This window comes from Cydia strobilella, chromosome 17 (assembly GCF_947568885.1).
Source record: "Cydia strobilella chromosome 17, ilCydStro3.1, whole genome shotgun sequence".
Classification (NCBI taxonomy): domain Eukaryota; kingdom Metazoa; phylum Arthropoda; class Insecta; order Lepidoptera; family Tortricidae; genus Cydia; species Cydia strobilella.
Window position 1 is genome coordinate 857,208 of NC_086057.1, and position 25,304 is coordinate 882,511.

The 25,304-nt window shown below is 35.4% G+C and overlaps 1 protein-coding gene and 1 long non-coding RNA gene across 2 annotated transcripts in view; both read left to right on the top strand.

Annotated features, from left to right (window-relative positions):
- The window catches only part of LOC134748840 (uncharacterized), a 707,412-nt gene that overhangs the window by 526,138 nt on the left and 155,970 nt on the right, over window positions 1-25,304 (top strand). The gene's annotated exons all lie outside the window — the stretch shown is intronic.
- The window catches only part of LOC134748837 (acetylcholine receptor subunit alpha-like 1), a 423,890-nt gene that overhangs the window by 274,441 nt on the left and 124,145 nt on the right, over window positions 1-25,304 (top strand). The window contains exon 2 of the mRNA XM_063683647.1: window positions 6,931-7,134. Within this exon, the coding sequence (XP_063539717.1) occupies window positions 6,949-7,134 (186 nt within the window). The 5' untranslated portion in view covers window positions 6,931-6,948. The remainder of the gene's footprint in view (window positions 1-6,930; window positions 7,135-25,304) is intronic.

A 25,304-nucleotide genomic window follows, 5' to 3' on the forward strand; every position in this document is an offset into this window, starting at 1 on the left:
TAATAATAAAATAAATTGGGCATTAACTCATATATCGCTGATTCTAATTCAAAGTAAGTATCAAGAGTCTCGGGACACACGCCTTCAATTACCTACGTGAGCTCCGGCTCTAGCGCAAGCGACAGGCGGTCAGCGATTAATAGAGATACAGGCCTATTCTAACGTCCACGCGTCCGGCGCGGGCGTCTCGCTTGCACTAATACGTTTACAGAAAAATCAGATCGAAATGAACCAATTTAAATCTGTATTGCATTTGCAATTACAAAGTGTGGCAATGTCATCATTAGTGTCAATCAAAGTTCTATGAAAATAAATGACAAACGACACTACCTCACTCCCTCGCTTGTTTTGTTCAAAACAGTGCAAAGTTAGGTTAGATGGACTCTGTAGGCGTAATGGGGAGCTTAAAAAATGGAACTCAATTTGGCTAAAATATAACCAGGATACCACTACAGGCGACCATTACATGTTGGAGGCCAAGACTCATTTTGGGTCGCTGCGCCATTAAGTAAGTAAGGCAGAATGCAATTTTTTTTTTTTTATCTACATATTTAAAAGGAGCCTTTATCACTGAGACATGTCGGCTCCGTTGGGCCTCTACATTACAGTTTCATAAGTATACATCAAAAAAACTGTACACGAATTTCGCAGTTTTAGACAGGGGTTCCGCAAATATCGTGTGAAAAACCCCAATGTCAGTTACTGCATAACCCCTAGCTTCAATTGTTGCGCCCTCTTGTCTCGAGTCCGAACACATTCCATTAGGAAGTGCTGTACATCCTCGACAGAGTCGCAAATATCGCAGTTGGGCGACTCTGCTTTCCTCATCAGCCGAGCAAACATATTCAATGGAATGTGACCGGACCGAAGCCTGTGAGCACGTACAATTTTCGCCCGGTTCAAGTCAGCCACTTCCCACCAGGGTATCCGAGGAGGCTCACATTTGTTTTGTCGAAATAAAGATTCATAATACAATGTAACAGGAGGCCTTGTATAGGTTCGCGGCCGGGGGGACGGTGCGTAAAAGCATTCGCCCACTCCGTGAACAAAAAAAAAGGCCTTGTATAGGTCCCTGGGCGGTGAGAGGTTAAATTATGTATGTTTATTTGCCCCAATAATCGCTCAATCTTGTAACCTAACCCACAAAACCCGCGGTGCGTATATTCGTATTTAATCTTGAACTAAGCCGATTTTCATTTGAGTAATCCCCAAATTCCGGGGACTGGCTAAGCCAACAATCGTTATTAACAATAATTAACGTTCAACCTTTAAGGAGATGCCTTGTCGGTTAATTAAGTGTTTATTAATTTGCTTGAAGAAAAAATCCACGCCGGTTGTTAGAAAAAGTTTTTGGAATGACATCCGCTTAGGTCATACCTATGTTTTTGTTGTTTATTATGGTTTTTGGAAATGGAAATTCATACAATTTTATTTACAGGTTTTCTCTTTATACGTAGATACGTACGTACTGTGTTTTAACAATATTAAATTTGCATTATTTTTCATGAAGTCAGTCAAAACAGTTTCGTTATTTTTTTGCTTGTACCGTATATACTCGTACATATACGGGTCCAATCTGGCAAGTTAAATTTAATCCACTTCCCGAGTTCCAATGAAGCTGAAAATTTGCATATATATGTAACTTTTCAAGTAGCACACGTCATTTTTGAGTTGAAGGAATTTCGATTTTATTTTAATTAATCAAATTCCAAATTTAAATGACGTTTATTGTCCGCGAGGCGGTTCCTGCCACTTCATGGGGTAAGTCAGGTGACAATGCAGGTGAGTATGGGACCATCGAGCTGATCTGATGATGGAGACGGGAGGCTGACACAGGAACTCTGTGATAAAACAACGAAACCTAATTGTATTTGGGGTTTTTAGAATTGTCTCGATGATTAAAAGTTGGCTGTGGAAAGAAAAGTACAGTCAGCGATAAAAGCTTGTACCAAAAATGAAATTATTGCCAAAAACTTATCAATTTGTTACTGCCCGAACAATCCGACCATGCCGCGTTTTCATGCCAAGTTATACGCCACATATGACGCTTCTTTAACGTAATATTCGGATTACCTACTGCCGTTGTACTATTTATTTCATTTATTTTCTTTGAAAAAATTACTAATACTATAAGAACAAATTAAATTATTTTCTATGAAAATATTTTAATTCGTGTTTTTTTAAGTAGACACACTACTATTTAAACTATAAACTGAAATAAATGTCATATACGAAGGAAAAAATTACCAAAGCCTCCAGTGTCCAGAGCTGGAATCGAACCAGCGTCCCCCGTTTACCGGATAGGTGCCTGAACCGCTCGGCTATCCAGTCACGGTGGCATGGGTCGAAATTTCCAAGTAAGTATATGACAATAACGGGGGACGCTGGTTCGATTCCAGCTCTGGAAATTGGAGGCTTTGGTCATTTTTTTCCTTCGTATATGACATTTATTTCAAAATTACTAATGTAATTTTTTTAAGCGTATGGCGTAACATTGTAGGCAGTATTATGCTAATAGTATAACTTATTATATGTCGACATCCAGGCTACGCAGCCAACTGGTCGCGTCAGCTGTCAGATTGGTATAGAGGTCCTCCGGGCTGCCTTGGAAACGACTCTTTGGGCATCTTTCAACAATGGGTAGTTTGATCTGACGCAGTCACACAACGGGCTCTCGTTCCATCCCCATTGGTGTCGCATATAATTGCACCTGCCATGACCTGAACCTAATGAAATGAAAGTCACAATTGCGGTAGTAATATAGCGGGTCAGACATTTTTTATAATTGGGTAATAATAACTTTACAATATTTACCATGCTTTCTCCGTAATTCGTTTAAAAACTGAAGATGTTAACTATTCATAGTAATTGGCACCAGAGTCAACTCAGATATTGAACAATATGTAAGGTCAATATGGATAATTGTTGCGTAGGGATAAGCGTAGCTGGCTTTCACATAGGGGCACACATTGGTTAGTGTTTATTGCGAGTTCATACATTTGCCACGAACCGCAAGTAGCAAGTAGCAAATGGAATTAACACTAATCAATGTCATGTGTATACATGCCCCAATGTGAAAGCCATCCACACTTACCCATAATTGATCTTCATGATGGCGAGATTAATGTTCTCCTGCCAATACTTAATTTTTTTACTCACCCTACCATTTGCTGCGTGGGTATGCATTTCTTCCCCCAAAATCAAGTGACGTGTTAATCTAATCGTCCCAAAGCCAAAAGCAACCAGCAGATCGAATCATATCAACTGAGCTAATACACTTACCTGTACTAACAATGGCATTGTATTATTACAATACTATTATCTGCTTTTGTTCTCGTAGCCGCCAACTAGTTACAAAATAAGTTAGAAGTGCATTGCATGTATATTTAATTTTAAACCTTATTCCTTGTTGAATGGGGTTAAAATGGTCTAAAAACATGTTGTAACAAATGGTTATCTACAGAGTGCATTCGTTTTGGGTTTCGGCGGTTGTAAAATGCAAATAAAGTTATGTTAGCAATTATTTAGTTAGTGTATTTTGTAGCCTATTGCTAAAAAATTGAGTCGTTAATCTATACTAACATTTCAAGGCGGTTATAATCTGCTTTTACTACGAGGTAGTTATCCTTATTTGTGGTTTACCACTCAATGGCATTGTATTCTTGAGACTCTTTGAGTAAACAGGTAGGTGCATTAGCTCAATTGATATGATTCCATCTATACCAGTTTCCCCAACACACGGCAAGTTCAAGTTTCCCAATAAAAACATAAAAGCCTAACTTCAAAGATTCAATTTTTTCACAGCCAGGTGGCCTTTGGGGAGTTGAACCCTTTTACGCTAATGGAAAAAGTACCTCACAGCTTCAAGGCAGCTATGATATTTCCCACTATTGTTCTTGATTCCAAGCATTATTTTAAATAAAAGCATGAAACTGCTTTGTGGCCTCTAAGTGGGCTTTTTTAAAGTAAGATAATTAGAGAAAAGGAAAACTAAGTAATTACAGGATTTATGGATTAATATTTCTGAAGTTGACGCTTAAAGGCCTGTGCATACCGGATGCGTGTGCGTAGATGTGTATTAATAACCCCGACATAAGTAACAGGAATAAGCCCGTTTAAAAAGCAAATTTACCATTATATTTATATGGTTCAAATTCATGCATCAGCCCATTCGGAGATAACACGTTTTCTTATCTCCAATGAAGAGACCACCCTGATTGTTCCCTGAATGAGCTGTCACATAAATTTGAACCTTAATAATACTATCACGATAGTTTCTTTTTAAACTACATGGTTGCTTGGGCACGTGCTGTAGACCTTAGATCGCTCTTAAAAGAAACAAGGGCTTTTGTTTAAACAGATAATAGAAAAATCATCTGAGATAATACTATTAGTGACCGTGCGCGCTGATATACATAGTACAGTCGCCATCAGATATATCGGAGCGGCCGAGACTCAAAAATATCTGAACACGTGAACACGCACCAAGCGGCATGACAATAGAGGCGTGTTCAGATATTTGTGAACCTTGGCTGCTCCGATATATCTGATGGCGACTGTACATACATGTAGATTCTTAAGAGATGGCACACTGCTTGCGTGATGTGCACGGCTCCAATATTCTAGCGCACGCGCACACACACACACACGCAGCTGTGTGCCCTGGTCTTAAGTGTGTAGTTTTATAATGTAATATTAGTGCAAAATCAGTTATTTTCCGTTTTCATGTCACGTTTCATTGCCATGTTAAAGTAGTCAATGATTTTTTTATTTAATCTCCATACCTTTCACGCAAAAGCAGCCACCTTTATAAAGTTAGCTTGAAAATAACGCCCAATACATTTAAAATTCCACTGTAATATAAGGGCAAGGTCGCATTTCCAATAACTAATGAACGGCTAACGTGAAATTAAAAACCTGAACGCATCAATGCCAAACCTAGATTCGTCTCTTTGTCAATACAAATAAGTTTGGTTTTCAAACGACGTTCTTACACTCGAAAGGGATAACTGGGATTTCTGACTTAAAAGCCTCATGATTTATTTTTTAACGAACTAAACCAAATCCTACTTGGTTCGCGGTTCGCTCGTATTTAATTTAGTTTCTCTACACGGAAAATGTGAAATGTTTTTACGGTGTTCGTGGAGTTTTAAATTTTGAAGATTTGTGCGCACCAGTTGGTACACAATCCATTTTGTTACATGTTTGTACAAGTACCGGTACATATAGGTAGTTTGTTTATCTTCTTATTTTTCATTATCAAGTGGGCGGAAAGAGCAGAGCTCCCTGCCGAGGTTTGTACAGGTTTTTAAAGGGTCGACAACGCGCATGTAATATTTCTGGTGTTGCAGGCTACGGTGGCTGCTTACCATCCGGCGGGCCGTATGCTTATTTGCCATCGACGTGGTATAAAAAAGAGAAATAAATTACCTATCATGGTAAATAAAAAAAATAAAAAAAGGCGACGTTCGTATGTAAATTACAGCTGCATTGTCCTCAGTGGCGTAGCTAGGCGTGGGCGAAGTGAGCCGTCGCCCACGGCCTCGCGCCCCAAGGGGGGCCTCGCGCGAGGCCCCTTTGAGCACAGTGAAAGGAAAAGGCCTCTCAGATGCGATTTCGCCTACGGCTAGATTAATTCACTCTACGCCACTGGTTGTTCTGTATCTGAAAATGTCCTTGATTTATCAAGGAATTAGTTACGTTCGCCGCTAGTACCAGGCTGTATCTCATGAACCGTGATAGCTAGACAGTTGAAACTTTCACAGATGATGTATTTCTGTTGCCGATATACTTAACAACAAATACTAAAAACAGAATAAAATAAATATTTAAGGGGGGAGCGTATAAAACAAATGTGATTTTTTTGCCGTTTTTTGCGTAAAATAATAATATTTATAAGTATAGGTCATACTGAGCAACAATAATTTTATAACTATTATTATAGGTAATTAATTATAATTTTATAACTATATATACAAAAAAAAACGTTATTTCATACCGTCCGACTCGCACTTGTCCGGTTTTTACTTAATTACAGACACATACAAGATAAACAATGTACAATAATACGTGCATGTCAGTAACCACTTCTAGCCACTTAAGTTTTATTGCGCTCCGCCTAGATTGATTCACGAGGGCTCCACGGCTCCACCGCTTATCTGTACCTTATCTCTTAATTACGTACGACTCTAACGTAATCCGACCGGCTAGTGTCGGTACGAAGCCGGCCCAGTGTGGATACATACAATTGTATTCCCTACTATCAAAACATTATAAAAACTAAAGATATTCAAGTAAAAATCAACCTTATCCGTTCCACGTTACGTTTAAGTTACAGTGACGCGATAATTGAGGTAGGGTATTTTCGAAATGAGGCTGCCTATTGTTTTCTTGAATTAGTATCTTATCTTTTGTTCTGGCAGCAAAAAAGCAATATGTAAACAGATACATTAAGATGAGAGATTAATTACGCTATGTATAGTTCGCCTGTTGTTTGGCAATAAACTTTTTGATCTTATTGGTAATATATTTTCGTGAGCGTGAAAGGAGGAGGAGGCTTATAAGGTTTTTTGGAATAGTTACCTGATGTTTATTATCTTCACTATTTGATGTTGATTGTAGACGTACGTATGTGTCAAGGCAACGTTTGGATATATATATATTAATTTACATGTTATGTTGAAGAAATATGTATAAAAAAAATATGTATAATTTGTAAAGGTTTTGTGTAAATTAGTTGAACTACCCGAGCGAAGCCGGGGCGGATCGCTAGTATTATATAATTTTATCGCTGTCTTAGTACCCACAAGCCTTATTGAGCTCACTATGGGACCTAGCCAATACTTAATGTGTCATATAATAATGTCCTATAATATTTATTTATTAACTCTCAAGGGCTCTTTTTTACAAATAACATTTTTGTTGTTCCAGGGGTGGTGTTAGCCTAAGATGGTGTTGGCGCTGGTGGTCGGACTCCTGTGCGTGTGGAGTCGCCTGAGCGTCGCCAACCCTGATGCGAAGCGCTTGTACGACGACCTGCTGTCCAACTACAACCGACTGATCCGGCCCGTCGGCAACAACTCGGACCGACTCACAGTCAAAATGGGGCTCCGGCTCAGTCAGCTTATCGATGTTGTGAGTACTTGCTTTATTTAAAAGATTGAGACCCCCACAATAGCGTCAGCGTCAGCGCCATGATAAATGGTGTTCGCTGCGCAGTTACACCAACGTTGCGTTGAGCAGCAACCATAGAGTTGGTTAGACGAAGACGCTCGAGAGATGCTTCTTTTAAAGCTATTTTTGTAAGCTACTAAAAATTGACACGGAAAAATACCAGTATTTGACACTTACTTTAAAAGTTAACTGCGATACTGGTGAGGGCCAAAACATACGATTTCCACGCGTAATTGCGATGTAACAAAGATGGCGTCCCACGTTACTACGTTGTATCGTGTAAAGTGTTGTGTCAACCATTTTTGAAGTGCTACTATATGATAGTTCTCTCCTTGTAGCCAGCTCATCTCTCCGCAGATGAGTTCAGTGTTTTAAACGCTACTCTGAAACCGGTTAAATTATTGTGGTGGTAGAATTAAAATTCACATAATTAGTATTTGTTTGCATTTGCAACCCGCTTTTCAATTAGTAACCAATCGTTTTTTATACGAGAAAACAAAAAACCGTGCTTTTACTTATCATTGGTTTCTTTGAAAAGGTTTTCCTCGTATCGTTATTCATTAAAGTGTAAAACAAAACAAAACAATCTTAAATCTTAAATCTTATAGACGTTAAAAGAAATAAGTTTTATTTGAAAAGTTGATAGTCCCATGAGTTTTTCCACATTTCCACATTCGCAATTTCGCTTAGACTTTTTATGCGTTAACTGATTTGAAATAAATCGCATTTTGAATAAAATTTTATGAACGTACCTGTAAAAGGAGTATCCAGAAACATAATTAGTTATGCTGTTCGTTTTTACTTTTATCTTTACTCTTGAGTTTTAGACATAACTGTATCTTTAACTATGACTCCCGAACATATCAAAAATATTTTAAACGGGATACTCGCGTATTATTCAGCTTGACATGTTTCGATCCATTTTTGAGGATCTTCGTCAGGAGCACCAACAGTTGCAGTTACCGTACTGCATATACTGCATATACTATACTGAGAAATTAACTACTAAATAATCCTCGGTCTTCTCTACTAGTTAAAAAAGATAATATCTTTTTTATGATGCCTTTGTCAAGAAGAAGAATATACATTATTCATATTGTGCAATATAGATTAAATATATGTGCCATTTTCAACCAAAAGGATACTTATTGTCGGTTGTCAATAAGGCGCTATTTCCATATAGCTTCAATTTGAAATCAACCTTATCGACGATCGACAATGTGGTACCCTTTGGTCGAAAACGCCACATATTACCAAATTTAATAAGAAATTAAATGTAATAAGATTTAACTTAAATCTAATTAAATGTAAATAATCATAATAATAAGAGATATATCTATCAATCTGCTTTTACAAATATTGTTAATACTTCTTACTCTAATTACTCACCTCATTCGCTATGCTTACATATTTTATCAGCTAATCAAAACAAAATACCACACAGGATTACTTAGCCAATCCCCAATTACTTACCCGAACAGGTTTGAATTTCATTCATAATTCGTTCACGTGCCCGTATAGTTTCGAGTCCGGATTATCCCACGTGAACCGATTTTGCTTCAGGGATTTGATAACGTTTTGATCTTATAAACTGAAATAAATGTCATATACTAAGAAAAAACAGGCCAAATGCGAGTCGGACTCGCGTTCCATGGGTTCCGTACATTACACAATTTAAACAATGTATTTTTTATGTGAAATGTATTTAAAAAACCCGTAGGGGTCGGATCAAAAACTAAGTAATTAAGTCCGACTCACGCTTGACTGCATATTTCTAATAGGTTTTCCGGTGTTCTATAGGTAAAGATCTATTTTGTGTATTTATTTCAAAATTTTTGACTCAGTAGTTTCGGAGATAAAGGGGGGGGAATGTGGTAATTTTTTGCCTATTTTCTTGAATAACTTGTAAACTATTTACTTCAAAATTATAAAAAAAATATATTTGAGATTCTCACAAAGAGCTCTTTCATTTGTTATTAACACGATATAGTTTGACAAACTTTATTTTTTAATTTTCTCATTTAACCCCCAAAAGTGGCCCCCGTGTTTAAAATTAATATGTTTACGTTACATGTTCATCTTTGGATCACAAACTGACATATGTGTACCTAATTTCAACTTAATTGGTCCAGTAGTTTCGGAGAAAATAGGCTGTGACAGAAGGACAGACAGATAGACGGACAGACAGACAGACAGACAGACAGATAGACAGACGCACGAGTGATCCTATAAGGGTTCCGTTTTTTCCTTTTGAGGTACGGAACCCTAAAAAATGACCAAGGCCTCCAGTGCCCCAGGCTGGAATCGAACCAGCGTCCTCTGCTATCGCGGCAGGTGCCTGTGCCATTTTTTCTTAGTATATAACATTTATTTCAGTTTATAATTTATATAGTAGTGTTTCTACTTAAAAAAAAAAACAAAAACAAATTAAAAGTATTTTCTGTAAATAATTTAATTTGTTCTAATACTTCTAACAGTGTTGATCTTATTTAACAACGCGGCCATAAGCAAATGCATGCACAAGCAAATAAAATCCCACGAAAATCGGAATGATGTCAACGTTTCACATGTCAGTGTTTAATTCAGAAATAATACGTGTTTGCGTAAACTATTTGCTTTTGTAACAGTAAATTATATAAAACAGGATGGCCAAATAACAGGTATACACTTTAGTTTAGTAATTTTATTCTATGAAATATAAAAAAAGTTAAGTATTCCTTGGTAAATATAATATTTAGGGCCGGCAGTTAAACATGGAAAATAATGTCAGACAAATGTCCACTTCTACCAGCATGGCAGATGTGAACCCTTTTCATCACATTTCCTGCGTTATCTCAGTGACTGTGTCTCGAATATTTTGTTTTAATTGCTGAAGGTTCATTGGCCTATTAGCATAGACACGTCCCTTTAGATATCCCCACAGAAAAAAGTCAGGAGCTGTTGAATCAGGCGATCTTGGGGGCCAATCAAAATTTTCTACCAAATATTGGCCGCAATTTTCTTAGAGTTTCCGTAATACATGATTGGGTTGAGTTAAACGTTTTAATAATTAAAACACGTTGTTCCGTCGTAAAACGCTCCATAACAAATTTGCCGTATCGACACAAAGTAATTTTCACCAAAACTAAATGGCGGCAATAAAAAGTTGTATACCTCTAAGTTGGCCACCCTGTAGTATAAGATATAACCACCCACCGTATCTGCTGAATACAGCTTTTCGTAGTTTCCAGTCCGCTAATCGTAAGCAAACCAATCAAAACATACGTTTTGGTACATCCAAGCGGCCGTTAGCAGCCGCTATGAAGCTTAAAAGTGGTCTCGTTTTCTCACATGTTGTCTGTTTCTTTCGCACTCATGAAATGTTCATTTACGTGACAGCTTCCCTTTTGCATACTTCAATTATCTTTAAGCGTAAATGTCATTTTAGATCTGTGGTCTTAAGGCAGCGTGAGATAAGTGCGAGCGAAATGCCTTGTGACATAACTCCTGATTGCATTTCGTGAGGACTAATCAGCGTTATCGGCTCACGGTGATTGGTGCAGCGGCGCACACTGACTCAATCAATCAATCAATCAAACTTTTATTGGTAAAATAGAAGTATTTTATATGCCAACACATTATTATTATCTTATACATAGAACATTCCTTACACATTTCACAGGAATAATTATAGTAGGTACATTATTATTTTTGGTCAAATTATTTTTATATGAATTACTTACTGATTTATATTACATTTAATTATAATTATAAATTTTTAATTAATTAGGTATCAAAAAAAAAATAAAGTATTACTTATTTCTATTACATGTAGTCAATATTACTGATTTATATTACATTTCATTATAATTATACATTTTTAATTAATTAGGTATCAAAAAAAATTAAAATATTTAAAGTATTACTTATTTCTATTACATGTAGTCAATATTAATCTCAACTGACTCAAGCTAGTATCAAATTAAGTTGAAACGGATATCAAATTGTGAAAACAGAATTGGCGTCTACATATCTTTAAGCCCTTCATTAAGAGGGTTAGCTCACGGGTCTTATTAAAAACTCGTGCATTCGGCTAACAAGGTTTATTTACAGTATAACGTTAATTGTGAACAGTTGGTGGGATCGAGTTTGTGCATTGTTCTAATGGATTGGGGAGTTTGTTGCAGTTCGGTAACCATTTAGTTTAATATTTATGCTATTACTAGCTTTTGCCCGCGACTTAGTAAGTAAGTAACCCCAACTGTAGCTTTTTTTCTGTACTATTCTTACTGTAGTAAGAATAGCGCCTGGAGAAAATCTTATAGCAATTATTCAATTTAAGCATATTATGCACACAAATTAGCAGACACTTCATTAATTATCTCAATTCCACCCCGCTTTTTACTTTCTTAAGGGATGATTTTCGGGATAAAACTACCCTATGTCCTTCTCAGGGACTCAACCTATCTCTATGCCAAATTTCATCTAAATCGATTCAGCGGTTTAAGCGTGAAGAGGGAACACACAGACAGACAGACAGACAGACAGACTTTCGCATTTATAATATAAGTATGGATAAACACCAGCTTTACGTAGCGATTTTGTGTACTAGAGGTTTTTAAATTGTTGTTTGCCTTACCAAACTTAGAGAGTTTGGATGCAGAATTAAAAACATCGTAATTCGACCAACTGCTTTTTTGTCTTCCAAAGATAGAGTAAGAGAGAGAGAGAGAGAGAGAGAGAGAGAGAGAGAGAAATGAAGATAGACGTTTTTTGAATTTAGATATTTGCGTTTAGATATCGTCTTGTTGAACCCTTTTCAAATAGCATCCTTTAAGTATACAGGTACTTGTTGAGCATGATAGTTTAGTTTCTAGTATTAAGTTCAATGTTTTTGTACGCCGTTTGGCAAAATATAGCGAAACTGTACATACATAAACTGACCACCACTGTAATTGTACCTATATTTACAAATAAAACACTTATTCGTCTTAGATAATACTGATGCATTTCGAAAAAACAAATATGTTCGGCATTCGTAGTTGCTAGACGTTGTCAAATTTAATTCACAATTTCATTTTTTTGTGACGTTTTACACGTTAGGTCCTGCGGCAAAATATGTACAGTTAGTAGAATCCGCTTATAATGACATCGAAGGGAAGTGGCAAACACGTCATACTAAGCGGATGTCATATAAAGCATAGTTGATAAGCATAGTTGATATTTTTGTTACTTTTTCCAAATTAACCTCAAATTCCTTTGTGAGATATGAGTTTTATTAACCTTGTACCAATTATCATCTTTCACTGAGAATCAAAACTAAAACAACTTAAACGCCACGCACGCACCAAACGTCTTCGCAAGACGTGGGGACGGCCACGAAAACCAGCGAATGTGTCAGTATAATCAGACATAAGTAGGATTTAGGTCATAGTAAGCGATTTGTCACTAAGCGAAGTCATCTTATCCGACATTTACATGAAAACCAAACTTCGCACAGTAATTGCGTCATAGGAAGCGGATGGTCAGTATAAGCGGAGTCATAATAAACGGATTCCACTATATAGTCCTATTGTCAAATCATCAGCTACTTTCTACGTTCCTTCCTAATTTGTTACCCATGAAGCAGATGTTACCCTTCTCCAGCATAAACCGTTGTGAATTTAAATGACCTTGTTTTGTAAAATTTACTATTTTTTTGTACTAGGTACATAACGAGCTAAACGAAATTTCATCCATAATTACTTGTAAAATCAACTCGTCATAATTCCGATAGATCCAAATCCCACTTCACTGCTAATTTGACCAACATTTGCATAATTGGTATTCCGCTGATGTTTTGCCGAGTCAGCAATCCGTTTTCCCTGTTGATATGTAGCGACCCCACTAATATCTGGTCCCAGCGACCAAATATTCGCCATGACATGCGAACATTTTGAATCACAATTATTATGAAAACTGTTCTCCAACAAAACTCAGTTTGCTAAGATATATTTTTTGTTTAATGAATGTAGTTAGAGCGAACCCATGATAAAAATAAAATATTTAGTAATCGACTAATTTAATGCTCAAAAAAGGGTCTTCATACGAAAGTTGTTAAATACTTAACAACTTTCCAAGAATGTTGCTATTTTTATTGTGTAATATTTCTTTTTAGGTAGGTGCAACAGATATTCGGCATTCGGCCGAATACTAAGCAACATTCGGACGAATACCGAATATTCGGCAAAATGGCCGTATAGGCCGAATACCGAATAGTTGCCGAATATTCGTTGCATCTATACTTTATATATAAAATATGAAATTTATCAGCTTCGATAATAATATTGATTGTTACTGTATAGTGCGACATAAAATACCTAAGTAGTAGAAATTAAATAAAGTAAAAAAAAAACATACTAAATTGTTGCCATGTTTAAGCATTTTACGTCAAAAATGTGACAGGACGTAGGAAGTGGCGCCCTCAATATTTTTCTACAATTTCTTGTCCGACTATTAGGTACGAACGCAGCACAGAAACAAAATTGCTTAACAACACTTTTATAATAACTCAAATTTTAGTTCTACAGTTACGAGTAACAAGGCAAGGCAACGTGTAAAATACTGGACATAACCTGTGACCCTCTTTTTGTTGTTTTTTAAACCAAAATCATTTGTACGGAAGTACCCAAAGGGTAAAAACGGGACCCTATATCTAAGACTCCGCTGTCCGTCTGTCCGTCTGTCTGTCTGTCTGTCACCAGGCTGTATCTTATGAACAGTGATAGCTAGACAGTTGAAATTTTCACAGATGATGTATTTCTGTTGCCGCTATAACAACAAATACTAAAAACAGAATAATATAAATATTTAAATGGGGCTCCCATACAACAATTTTTTTGCTGTTTTTTCCGTAATGGTACGGAACCCTTCGTGCACGAGTCCGACTCGCACTTGGCAAGTTTTTAAATATATTATTAATAACGGGTCACTCACGTATTTTAAGTCTAAAAACGACACTCCTCGGTACAGAGTGAAACATGTCGAGCGTTTTTCGACTTAAAATACGTGAGTGACCCGTATTATTATATTTAATGTCTGTGTACGGAAGTTTTGTTATCAGAAACATTGTTATTACTGAGCGCCGAGGAGGTTTGAACTCACGACCTTCCGTGTTTTCTGTCGATTTAAGGGTTATCTTGACAGCCATAACTGGGTGTGCATTAATTTCTTGTCGCGTGGGCCCTTCTAGCCGCGGGCAGTCAGTTAACTGCGGTGAACTTCATAACTATTGGCAGTCGTGCAACTCCAAACTCGTTTAACTAAACCGTCGATACCGCCGTCGCATTGATAAATAAATTCCGCAGTGCAACTTGGATGCGTGCGGAGTTTGAACAGCGCGGATTAGGAATGGGGTTCGAAATGGGCACATGTTTTCGAAAATACTATTGAAAACGAAATATTTATAACATGCCATCACGGAATGTTAGTTTAAAATTGTATTTTGTTTTTGATGATTTTCAATTATTGTGAGGCACTGATAAAATTTATTATTCTTAATACTCTTACCTATCTACAAGCCGGTGATAGCGGCGCCGGCGTCTGTAGGGGAAGCGAGAAATATTATTAACTAATATATTTTAGTGAAATTGAAAACTAATGATCTATAATAAATGAAACATTTATTTATTTAGATAAAAAGATCCATTATGTTAATATTCTACAAACTTAGTACATTAAAACACAATACAGAAATACAATGTCAAAAATTATACAAATATTAATAAATACCTAAAATCTAAAAAAATCTACATACAATTTCATCAACAATACCTAATATATAAATTGGTTGGGGTATAATAAATTGGTTTGTTCATTTGCAATATTGAAATATCTCTTTCTAAATGAGCGTATACCAATTAAGCATTGATTCTCGATTCGAAACGAATTTCGATTTCTGTATTTATAAATGCTTTGAAATGTCTAATTGATTGGAATAATACAGATCTGTGTCAATACAATATCAATACATTTAATGGACTATTTGTTTAAGTATCTATGGTTAATCCAATATTGCGACGACAACAACGTACAAGGTGCAAAGTGCTAAAAGGTTCGAACTACGTCAGCTGTAGCATAATGATCTAGAAGTCGATACCTATCGGCTGGTATAAGAATTTTCTTAAAATGTCACTTAGTATAGATTTTTAAATGACGCATACAGTGCCATCTGAGTCGAAAATCTGTATACTAACACGAACACCGTTCCAAGTGCCATATCGAATCGTACGCGATGAATGCCATCTCACTCACTCGCGCGTACGGAGGGCTATTTACCACTTCGCACTCAGTTCGCGGCCGACCGGCTAGTCAACGGCTGTGAATGCTTCGATCGTTTTCTAGAGAATATTAACATGTTATTACGTTAATTTTGTCCTAATTTTGAGTTTTTGTAAGAATTTTGTTGAATCCATTCGATCGATCAATTTACTACAAATATAAAGTTTGTTAATCATGACGGAGAAACGTGCGAGATGGTTGGAATCATTAAAATCAGGAGCAAAAAGATCAGGTACGGATTGCATCTAAACAGAATTAAATAAATAGACCACAACGAAATGGAGGTATGTAATATTTATTTACGTTTTCTTTATATTTTTGTGTTTATATGTTTAAAAATGTATAAAGTGTTCGATGTGACATATAGAACTACATACGTGAAAAGTATTATTTAAGAGAACTACGTACGCAGGACTATCTGCCACTTAGAACTGTTTGCGCCATTTAATCAGTCACTTAGAACTATTTACCTTTTTTTATTTGTTTTTGAATACACTCAAAATAGTCATATCTGTTATTGCAAGTGCTAATTTAAAAGCGTAAGAGTAATATTATGTTATAATGCTATGCTATGTGTAATAAAATAACTATCACAGATGAAGGTTTTATACGGGCAGTTTTGTTGAATAGCTAATCCTTATTTTGATCACTGTTTACATTGCACCACTAATATAGCTTTACGTATGAATATATGCACATAATGTTAAAGCTTAATCTATGTTGCTTTTAATATGCGTGGTAGGTATTTAACTTTCAGAGTCACCACTAAGGATGGACGAAGCATCGTGCGAAGAATTATATTAAAAAAAAAAACATTGTCACCCCAGTTAGCAAATACAGTTCCAGACAGGCAAGACAACCAAAACTTTGATTGTATGAATACTAATAATTTAAAAAAATTTAGAGATCAAAATCAAAAAAAAATCAAAAATCAAAATTATCTTTATTCAGTATTAGAAAAGACATATATATGCTTACATTTTTATACAACTACATAGTGTAGTGACCTTGGTTTGATTTCTAAAACCATTACACTTTTCTGCCAAAATAGTTTTCCCTAAAATAAATTTTAATAAAATTCGATCGTTCTTTGAATATCGCAAATTATGTGGCTTGGCCGTTTCGATACTGTCACATGGACGGAAGGTGAAAAATTAATTCATTATTCTTTATTATAGTAACGACGTTAACGTTCTTTATTATAGTTATTGTAGTAACGAAACGGCCAAGCCACATAACTATACTAAGATGTAGAGTTTATATAGTTAGGGCAAGCCCTAACTACAAGTAAGTCTACCCACAAGTAGTTAGAAGCTTGGCTCTACAAGAGATCTGATATTAAGTATTTGACAGTGCGAGCCTTATGGTTTCTTTCGTCTTGGCAACATTTTACATGAAAATAGATAGATAGATAAAATGTTTTTGGTGGGATTTCACTTCTATTTGTAAGTTGCTTATGACAATTTTCCATCCCCTAATTTAAAGGGTTAGGGGTAATTTACTATTAAAAATCCTGAAATACGTATCTGAAGGCATCTTTTACACAATCTGCTTTTTACTGATTCCCCATACAAACTTTAGCCCCCTTTTTCCCCCTAACGTTCTTTTCCACCCCCTAACGGGGTGGTTTGAGGGTTGAAAACTATTTTATATCCTTCCCCATAACAAAAACTATCTACATACCCAATTTCAACAAAATCGGTTCAGCGGTTATTAATTCCCCATACAAAATGCCACCCCCCTTTTCACCCCCTTAGGGGCTAAAAATTTCAAGTTTTTGAATTTTTCTGTTGTTTGTGTACTAAGACTATCTTATATACCAAATTTCAGCTTCCTAGGATTTCCGGAAGGACCCCTAAATCTTTTGATGATCATCAGGGAGTGAGTGAGTGACGAAATCGTTTTTTTTTTATATGAATAAAATCTATAGTATAAGAGTTATGTTATTGAAAGTGTTTATAATAAGTCTACTAATGACATCATATGCCGAGAAATTGTTTGAATACGTAATTTTGTCAGAAAGACTGATAACTCACGTGATATTAAAGAAGATTGATTAATGTGATAGTAAAACCTAAGGTAAATAAGTAAGAACATTGTTTAAAGGTGCTCTTTTTTCCTAATTCCGTGATTAAGACTGATATGTAAGGTTCTAGTAACAGGTTTACATTTTTAATACATTTTATTGAATAAATAACACATCTAATAAACTTTTACTTTTATTTAGTACTTTCTACATAATTCTTAAGTTATAAAACTAATGTCGAATATGATTCTATCTGCAAAATGTATCAAAATTATAATTATTCAGATTTATACAGAATAATTATGCAACCAAAAATTAAATAAAAAATGGTGCGTTAAAACTATGTTATATAATTTAAAAAAATAATCAAAATAAATGACTTAAATTTGATGACTTACTTCACACATAGAATCTTTTACAGTGAGTCGGACACTTTTTTTACCAAGTATAATATTCTAAGTCCCAGATAGACCTACATACGTAGATTTGATAGAAAATTACAACCAAGTATAATGTTCTAAGTCCCAGATAGACCTGCTTACGTAGTTCTTAAAGGAAATTGAAACCAAGTATAATATTCTAAGTGGTATATAGAACAGTATACACAATGGTAAGCAAATCGTTATAACTTAATCTAGTGGGCTATCTGCATTTTCTCGAAAAATACCATTAAATTTAGTTATATAAAAATAAAATAAGCAATAAAATAAAATAATAATCATGTGTGCCAAATTTCAGTTTATTATCTTTAACACAAAAAAAAGTATAAGGATTCTACTTCTGTTTTGCTCTCCTGTAAAGTTGTCATTTCTCAATTAGAATCATATACGTTGTTGTCGTCGATTGGGCAACAATACTGCAGACTGTTTTGCTGCAGGAAACGTCAAAAAGGTAATTTTAGCAAGACATTTATATTGAACTAGCTTTTGCCCGCGACTTCGTCTGCGTAGAATTAGTAATTTGGGTACCTTAATTCTTAAACAAATCTGCTTTTTAATTCATCATTTTTCACCCCCAAATTGGTCCACACTATACATTTCCACCCCATTTTTTACACCCTTAAGGGATGATTTCGGGGATAAAAGTTATTCTATATCATTTCCCACAGCTCAAACTATCCCCATACCAAGTTTCATATAAATCGGTTCAGCGGTTATTGATTCCCCATACAAATTTCCACCCCCCTTTTCACCCCCTTGAGGGGTGAGTTCTGGGATAAAAAGTATCCTATGCCCCTCCCCGGGACTCAAAGTATCTGTACACCAAATTTCAACTAAATCGGTTCAGCGGTTTAAGCGTGAAGAGGTAACACACAGACAGACAGACAGACAGATAGATAGACTTTCGCATTTATAATATTAGTATGGATTTGACATTCTTATTCTCAATAAAGACTACTATATTGCTGCTGTCGTTTTGCAGTGCTGCACTGCTGCAGGAAATTTTAAAATCAACGCGATTTTTGACATTTGCTGTAGCAAATCTAGTTGCTATTGTTGTTAATGCTGCAGCAGAAACGCTTAGCTATGTAGCACTAAATTGAGGTGACTTTTTGAAATACCTGACCTGGGTATTTCACAAAATTATAAGGTTTTAGACATTCGTTTCTAAACATGTTTCCTTTTCTAGAAACGTTTGGCCGAATACACTATTTTCTATTTAAAAAGTTTAACAGCAAAATTGTATTGAAATAATTGGAGTGTACACTACAAACACGCAATAATAAACAACCGTATGAAACTCGACAATAAAACTAACTATTGTGTCCATTATTACCCATTTACATAATTGCTGCATTACATTACAGCACTTGTGCAACAAACGGTGTATTTGCTTTTATCCTCCTAAGTCCCACTTGACTGTCCTTATCAAGGGGAAAATTCAAATAATCTTTAAATATCTTTATTGCCAATATATTACATTTACATGGAATATAGACCCTGTAAGGGCACAGCAATTGAATCTTATACCTACAATGTCAATAAATTTGAGCTATAATGGAATAAAAGGAGGTTCCAAATTCAAAGCTGCAAAAATGGGTTTGGGATTTAGCAGGTTATAATCCACTTTTCCTGTCCTGACTAAACAGTTGTTAAACAACAAACGTTTCTTTTCACTCCTAATCTAGGTACGAACAAAATATCCAGCGTCCAGTGAAAATAATATCTCGAAAACTGGAAAGCCCGAATCAAGAACCAATCCGTTTCTTGTTTACTGACGATTTAACTCAAACAAAAGCATGACCTTTAACAAGTGATCCTTCCTTTAAGCGTCGAAACTGGAAACGAACTCAAATGGAACAATAGACTTTATCACTGTTGTATAGAGTTCAGTTTCGTTGAGATCTTCCGTTGTATGTCTTGGTAGTTCATTTATAGTGTTATGTATAAGTCGTTTTTGCGTTTTTTGAATGTCCCGGATAGGATTGCTTGCCGCCGGCGATGAATCGAGTAGATTGGGTGTTTGATCTTTATGTTAGCTTAGAATTACAATGCGTGGGAAAATGAAAAAATGATTCTGTAACATTTTGTTTGTTTGTAGTTTAGTTTTCAACTATAGACGCAGTTAAATATCGTGTTTTACGTGAAAAGTGTTTTTATTGAACAGGAAATTAGTAGCAATAAATACAACTAACAAATTAAAAATCAAAACTAAACTCAAGCTACCCAACAGACAAGTAAAGATATAACAAAGAAAAACTATAGATATACTGACTTAAAAAAAAATTGTCGTGTCTTTGCCTTTTAATTTTTTTTTGTAAAACGGTTTATTTAACAACAAACAAGAATATATTTTATAACCAGCGAATAAATAGCAAGATATAAATAGGAACAGTGATAAGGGAAAAGTGTGGACTGAACTAAGATGTAGTGACAAAAATTGAGACCAAGCCACATATTTTGACTAAGGTGTAGAAATTGTGAATTTAGGGCTTGTAGAGTTTAGAAGCTTGGTTCTAACTACTAGACATCTGATAACTTTTTGACAGTGCGAGCCTTCCTTACGGTTTCGTCTTGGCAACATTTTACATGAAAATGTTTCGTTGGATCTTTTACAGTTTTTGTATAGTGAAGGCGTATCTAGTTGGTTCTACAAACCTTTTCTAAAACTTAGTAATAAATAGTAAAATTGATCATTAAATAGGTTTAATGATCAAAGGTAGGTACCTAGTACAGTTAATTTTATGTAAATGACATGCTGCGAAGGTTAACATGTTAATTAATTTACTATAGTTAAACCTTACTATTAATCCTCGTTTAATTAAAACATTAATTTATTCCGCAAGTCTCTTATGCATGAGATTTTGAGATTACCTGCGGGGAGATGCCAATTATAATCATAGTTTAGGTGTTTTTATTAATAACTAGTTTTTTACTTCTTACTTTGTTGTTTCTGTGTATGTTTCTTTCTTTCTAATTAACCTTAAAAAATAAAAAGGCTTTTAAAGAAAAACAGTAGATATTTCAATAAATGATGATGCGACTTCTAACTGAACGTAAAGAAAATCACATTTATGTTTAATAACAATTACGGGTCAACCGCGATTAAATTTCATTATTTTACTGTTAATCCAACGATTTTGCGAGCTTGCTGGCAACCTAGCAGCAACGTTAGATTAAAGGTAAAATAATGAAATTTAATCGTGGTAGACCCGTTAACGTCATTAAATATGTATACAAAACGCGAGAGTTTAAAGTATTAAATTACACTCATACAATAAAAAATCAACTTTATGTGTTTATATAAGTAAGGGTATTCAATTGAAATGGCCTAACAGTTGAAAGACCGCAATTTACTAAATGCCTAAATACAAATTAACTTGAAAATTACATCCGACTTTATTAAGATTGTTGCCATGCCCTAACAGGGTACCATGTACCAACTTTATAATGTTTTAATACCATCTTATGTAAAAATGAACATGGACGCATTAAAAATATATGAATATGAATAAAACCTGAAACGTCACTTTAACTTTACGACGATGAAAAAAATTCACTTCACCTTAATAGTTCGCTCAATTTTTTATTGAAGTTTGCAACTTTGACAGTTTAATTGCTGATAAAGATATCCTCCTCGAGCGTTAATGCTGATGCAGTCATGAAAGTTTATGAGATCTATTTCAAATGACATTTTAATTAAAACCTATTATGATTGAAAACTGCTCCGTTAGCAAAACTTGTGTCAGACTCAAAGACTACCATGCATATCCATACTTCCGTGAGACACAGACATATTAAACATATTAATAACGGGTCACTCACGTATTTTGAGTCGAAAACGCTCGACATGTTCCTCCTGAGCTCCTGATGAAGCTCCTCGGTACGGAGTGAAACATGTCGAGCGTTTTCGACTTAAAATACGTGAGTGACTCGTTATTAATAATATTATAAATGCGAAAGTCTCTCTGTCTGTGTGTTACCTTTTTACGCTAAAACCACTGAAACGATTTAGTTGAAATTTGTCACAGAGATAGTTTGAGCCCCGAAGAAGGGCATAGGATAGTTTATATCCCGTAAATCATCCCTTAAGAGGGTCAAAAGCGGGGTGGAATTGAGATAATTAATGAATTGCCTGATAATTTGTGTAAGCAATTAAGCATATGCTCCGATTGAATGTTTGCCATAAGACTATACAGGCGCTATTCTTACTCCAGCTGCAGTTACTAAGTCCACGCAGACAAAATCGCGGGCAAAAGCTAGTATTTCAATATCTTGGGTTACTTATATTTATAAATAAATACTAGATACTCGTATAAGTAAATAAATATAATTATGGGACAATCTTACACAGATCGACCTGAACTGAAAGAAATGTTATATACGAAGGAAAAAAAATGACGAAAGCCTCCAGTGTCCAGAGCTGGAATCGAACCAGCGTACCCCGTTAGTTAGTTAGGGTTAGTTTATAGTTTAAATAGTAGTGCGTCTATTTGAAAAAAAAAAAACAAATTAAAATATTTTCATAGAAAATAATTTAATTTGTTCCTAGAGATCGACCTAAGTAGGTAGTCCCACAGTAAATTCAATAAGGCTTGTGTTCTGGGTACTAGACTAAGATATATAATAATAAATAAATTTTATAGGACATTCTTACACAGATTGAATAAGTCCCACGGTAAGACTAAGGAGGCTTGTGTTATGGGTACTCAGACAACGATATATATAATATATAAATACTTAAATACATAGAAAACACCCATGACTCAGAAACAAATATCTGTGCTCATCGCACAAATAAATGCCCAAATAATATGCAAATAATAGATAGATATAGTAGATAAAACACTTAAATACCTACATAGATAACACCTATAAATCAGGAACATAATATTAATATCTGTGATAAATTAAATATATTAAGAACTGGTCACTCACGTACCTTAAGTCTAAAAACGCTCGACATGTTTCACTCCGTACCGAGACGTGTCATCAGGAGCTTGCTTGTACAGTGGGGACGAACCATTAGCGAATGACGTAGTGAGTGTTGTGTACAACCCATCATTTGACAATAATGCCGTAATCGAGGGTAGTTTCTCGCCTCCCCTGCCGCCACCGGCGCTAGTCATCGGGCGCGGAGGGCTGCGCCCCGCACGCCCCGCAGTCTGCGCCGGTCCGTCACCGTCAACGCACAAGCTCGTGATGGCAATACTCGGTGCGGAGTGAAACATGTCGAGCGTTTCTCGAATTCAAATACGTGAGTGACCCGTTCAAAATATACTTAATATGTCTGTGTTTCACGGAAGTTTTATTATTAAAGTTAATTTGTGAATAACACACACATATAAATGCCGTTATCAGGATTCGAACCCTGAACCTCCTGCTTCGCAGGAAGGGTTAAACCGATGGGGCTTGGGGGCAAATTAATTAAATACATGCTCATAATGAACTATTTTATTGTTCAGCTTATAAATGTTACATCTTACTACTTACTCTAGTTTCACGCATTCGAAAACCTTAATGAAAAAGACAATTAATATAAAACTTTTAAGAATAAGGTTAATAGATCCATACATTGTTTTATACGAGAACACAGCAATAAGTTTTTTGGCAGCAGTCGCAATTTATGCGTTAGCCAATATTGATGATAAGTTTCTCTCTGTTCGTAATATACAATGCACATTATTACGTTTTGCTTAGTTTGAAATGTACAAAGATTGTTCGCATTTGGCATACGAATGCTGCAACGTTTTATTTAGCCATCTCCACGATCGTAATAAATTCATACAAAATTGCTTTTTTTTATTTAGCACGCTTCTGTAGACCTTCAAAGATTTGCAGTTGATCAAATCTTAGTACTGATGTGCCGTCGGAATCTTTCCAAAATTGAGAAATTTCCATATGGAAATATTTCGATAACTTCTCATATTTTTGTTTGGTACCATTACCAAATTAAAAGTTTCCTTTGAATTTTTCCTGAGATATCCGAGAATTTGTAGATTTGTTGTGTTCCGAATTATTAGAAATATTTACACAATTGGTGTAGACTACCACGAATTAATAGACTACATAAACTTTTTGAATTAAAATTGGTTCGGATGTAACACATACTTCTCCAATCACGTCAAAAACAAACTGCCTTCAAGTATCTTTTTTTTTGTATGCCTATCAATATTTTTCTTTTTCCTTGCATCATTTATACGTATTTTTGTAGTCATATGGTTGACTGGTAGAGAATGCCGTTAGGCATTAAGTCGGCCATTTGATTTTTTTGTATTTTTGTGTAAATAACTCAATTACCAAGTGGCACATGCTCTTAAAGACTACTCGACTCCAAGTCTCATTAAACCTCCACCAAACAAAAAGGAGTTACAGATCTTAATTCGAAATAACAAGATCTTAATACCTTTCCACTTGTCTTTGAGAGCTAAGGGCTTGCGAAATTAGATTTTTAATTCAAAGACATTTCATTAAGTTCGGAACCTGATTTACATTTGGATCTGGAGTTTGAGAACGAACGCCAATAAGAGCTGAAACTATGCTGACTCTTCTCATTCTAAATTCCTAGCCGTTATCCCAGATGCGATTTATGTAGTCAATTTTACGTGCCGCCACAAAGTAGATACGCTTACCTAAAACTTTAAAATAAATGAACAGAAAATTCGTAATTAAGAACAATTGTATGATTCAAATACAGGATGGATTTTCTTAGTGGGTCCGCATGAAGGCAGCTACCAGATCCCGTGAAGACCTTCGGTCAATTTCAAATTGATGAAGATTGGCATTTACAGATTTTGGAAAAAACAGTGTGCGAGAAAAAGGTAATTCTGTGCAACAAATTTTTTTTTAATTCAAATCGATCCTATTCTTATCCAGGATCAAAAGCTTTTATGGGACTAAAAAAAAGTAACGGCTAGAAAAGCCACAAATCGGGGAAAACTTTTCCAAAAACAGATTTCATACAAAAATGCTCCTAAATCTTGTAATAATTAAAAATTCGGAAAAATCAAACGTAGGGGCATAGCTTTGGTTGATGTTAACACAAGTTGTGTCAAAACATTTTCAATAATGTTAATATCCAGAGAGGAAAATGAGGACTACGTTTGTGTGAAAAGGCGATTTCGTGCGGGTCCTCCACTTTCGTCTTAGGCCGCCACTGACGTCCAGTTTTTTGCGGGTACGGTTTTCTGCATGATCCAGTTTTCTATAGTATGCGTCCAGTGTCCCGCAAACAAAATGCTCGTGTGAACGTTACTATTAAAACGTATACTACTAAAACGTAATCGTACAGAAAACCGTACCCCGTAAAAACTGGACGTCAGTGGGCAAGAGCTCTTAAATAGTAATTTCAAATCCAAGTAACCCCC